The sequence below is a fragment of the Lepidothrix coronata genome, unplaced genomic scaffold (genome assembly GCF_001604755.1).
Source record: "Lepidothrix coronata isolate B3197 unplaced genomic scaffold, Lepidothrix_coronata-1.0 Scaffold560, whole genome shotgun sequence".
Classification (NCBI taxonomy): domain Eukaryota; kingdom Metazoa; phylum Chordata; class Aves; order Passeriformes; family Pipridae; genus Lepidothrix; species Lepidothrix coronata.
Genome location: NW_016690740.1, coordinates 22809 through 25348, shown reverse-complemented (window position 1 = coordinate 25348; position 2540 = coordinate 22809). Strand labels below are relative to the sequence as shown.

Below are 2540 nucleotides of genomic sequence, written 5' to 3'. Positions count from 1 at the left end.
CCCATTTGGGGCAGTGACCACCACTTTTGGGGCAGTGACCACCACTTTTGGGGCAGTGACCACCACTTTTGGGGCAGTGACCACCACCTTTGGGGCAGTGACCACCACTTTTGGGGCAGTGACCACCACATTTAGGGCAGTGACCACAACATTTGGGGCCACCTTTGGGATGGTGGCCACAATTTCTGGGGCGATGACCACCACATTTAGGGCAGTGACCCAACATTTGGGGCAGTGACCACCACATTTAGGGCAGTGACCACAACATTTGGGGCAGTGACCATCACCTTTGGGGCAGTGACCACAACATTTGGGGCCACCTTTGGGATGGTGGCCACAATTCCTGGGGGGTCTCCAGGGCCGTTCCCTGCTCTCATCTGCCCCTCAGACCCTCTCCCTGCGACGTTTTCCCCCTGAGCACCCCCTTTGGGGTGGTGGCCACAACTTTTGGGGTGGTGGCCACAACCTATGGGGTGGTGGCCACAGTTCCTGGGGGTTCCTGAGGGGTCTCCACGACCGTTCCCTTCTCTCATCTGCCCCACAGACCCTCTCCCTGCGACGTTTTCCCCCCGAGCACCCCCTTTGGGGTGGTGGCCACAACCTTTGGGGTGGTGACCACAACCTATGGGGTGGTGGCCACAACCTTTGGGGTGGTGGCCACAATTCCTGGAGGTTCCTGGGGGTGGTGGCCACAATTCCTGAGGGGTTCCCGAGGGGTCTCCACGGCCATTCCCTTCTCTCACCTGCCCTGGAGACCCTTCCCGTGACGTTCTCCCCCGAGCACCCGAGGCAATTCTGGGCATTCACCCCAATTCCTGGGGGTCCCTGGAGGGTGGCCACAATTCCTGGGGGGTTCCTGAGGGATCTCCATGGTCATTCCCTTCTCTCATCTGCCCCTCAGACCCTCTCCCCGCGACGTTTTCCCCCCGAGCACCCCCTTTGGGGTGGTGGCCACAACCTTTGGGGTGGTGGCCATAATTCCTGGAGGTTCCTGGGGGGTGGCCACAATTCCTGGGGGCTCCCGAGGGGTCTCCACGGCCGTTCCCTGCTCTCATCTGCCCCTCAGACCCTCTCCCTGTGACGTTTTCCCCCCGAGCACCCCCTTTGGAGTGGTGGCCACAACCTTTGAGGTGGTGGCCACAATTCCTGGGGGTCCCTGGAGGGTGGCCACAATTCCTGGGGGGTTCCTGAGGGATCTCCATGGTCATTCCCTTCTCTCAGCTGCCCCACAGACCCTCTCCCTGCGACGTTTTCCCCCTGAGCACCCCCTTTGGGGTGGTGGCCACAACCTTTGGGGTGGTGGCCACAATTCCTGGAGGTTCCTGGGGGGTGGCCACAATTCCTGGGGGGCTCCCGAGGGGTCTCCAGGGCCGTTCCCTGCTCTCATCTGCCCCACAGACCCTCTCCCTGCGACGTTTTCCCCCCGAGCACCCCTTTTGGGGTGGTGGCCACAACCTTTGGGGTGGTGGCCACAATTCCTGGGGGTCCCTGGAGGGTGGCCACAATTCCTGGGGGGTTCCCGAGGGGTCTCCAGGGCCGTTCCCTTCTCTCATCTGCCCCTCAGACCCTCTCCCCGCGACGTTTTCCCCCCGAGCCCCCCCTTTGGGGTGGTGGCCACAACCTATGGGGTGGTGGCCACAATTTCTGGGGGCTCCCGAGGGGTCTCCACGGCCGTTCCCTTCTCTCATCTGCCCCTCAGACCCTCTCCCCGTGACATTTTCCCACCCCGACCCCCCTCCAGCTCGTCCCCGGGAGCCCCCTCAGGGGCACAGCTTGATGTAGGTGACGGTGGAGCAGACGGAGAAGAGCGGGAACACCCTCTCCCTGAAGGCCACGTGGAAGGTGAAGATGTGCTCCATGCTCTCGGCGTCGTAGAACGACACCTCCTCGCCCTCGTAGTCCAGGTAGACCCGGACCCTGCCCAGCTTCCTGCCGGGGCTCAGCGGCGTCCGCTGCGGGGACGTCACGGCCCAGTAGCGGCCCCCGTTCTGCTGCACGGCCCAGATCCCTTCCTCGGGGGAGAACTGGGTCAGGCCCTTCCTCCGCACCGACTCCAGGGCCACCCCGAAGGCCCAGCCGTCCGAGGGCCCCACCTCCACCTCCCAGTAGTGCCGCCCCGAGCGGAAGCCGCGCGAGGCGAGGACGCGCGAGTTGGTGTCGAAGCGCTTGGGGTTGTCGGGCAGGTCCTGCTTCCGGCAGCCCATGCGGACGCTCTTGAGGTCGGCCGAGAGGATCAGCAGGTGGTTGGCGGAGTCGGGGTCCAGGGTCAGGTCCTCTGTCGGGGGGGTGGGAGGTCGGGGAGATCGGCATGGGGGGGGGTGGTTGGGCCGACCCCAAACTCGTAAGCGCGTCCTGAGCTCAGTGTTCGCGCCCAAAGATCAATAACCCTGTTCCCGAGCTCAGTGATCGACCCCAAACCTCAGTGTTCGCACCTAAACCCCAGTGATCGACCCCAAACCCCAGTGATCAACCCCAAACCTCAGTGATCGACCCCAAACTTTAATACTCACACCCAAACCTCAATAATCCCTCAGTGATCG

At 63.3% G+C, this 2540-nt stretch overlaps 1 protein-coding gene across 1 annotated transcript in view; it reads right to left on the bottom strand.

Moving 5' to 3' along the window:
• Window positions 1–1185: 1185 nt before the first annotated feature.
• Window positions 1186–2540, bottom strand: part of LOC108510229 (histone-lysine N-methyltransferase 2D-like) — an 11633-nt gene continuing 10278 nt past the window's right edge. Inside the window, exon 4 of the mRNA XM_017839905.1 lies at window positions 1186–2275. Coding sequence (XP_017695394.1) covers window positions 1761–2275 — 515 coding nt within the window. The 3' untranslated portion in view covers window positions 1186–1760. The remainder of the gene's footprint in view (window positions 2276–2540) is intronic.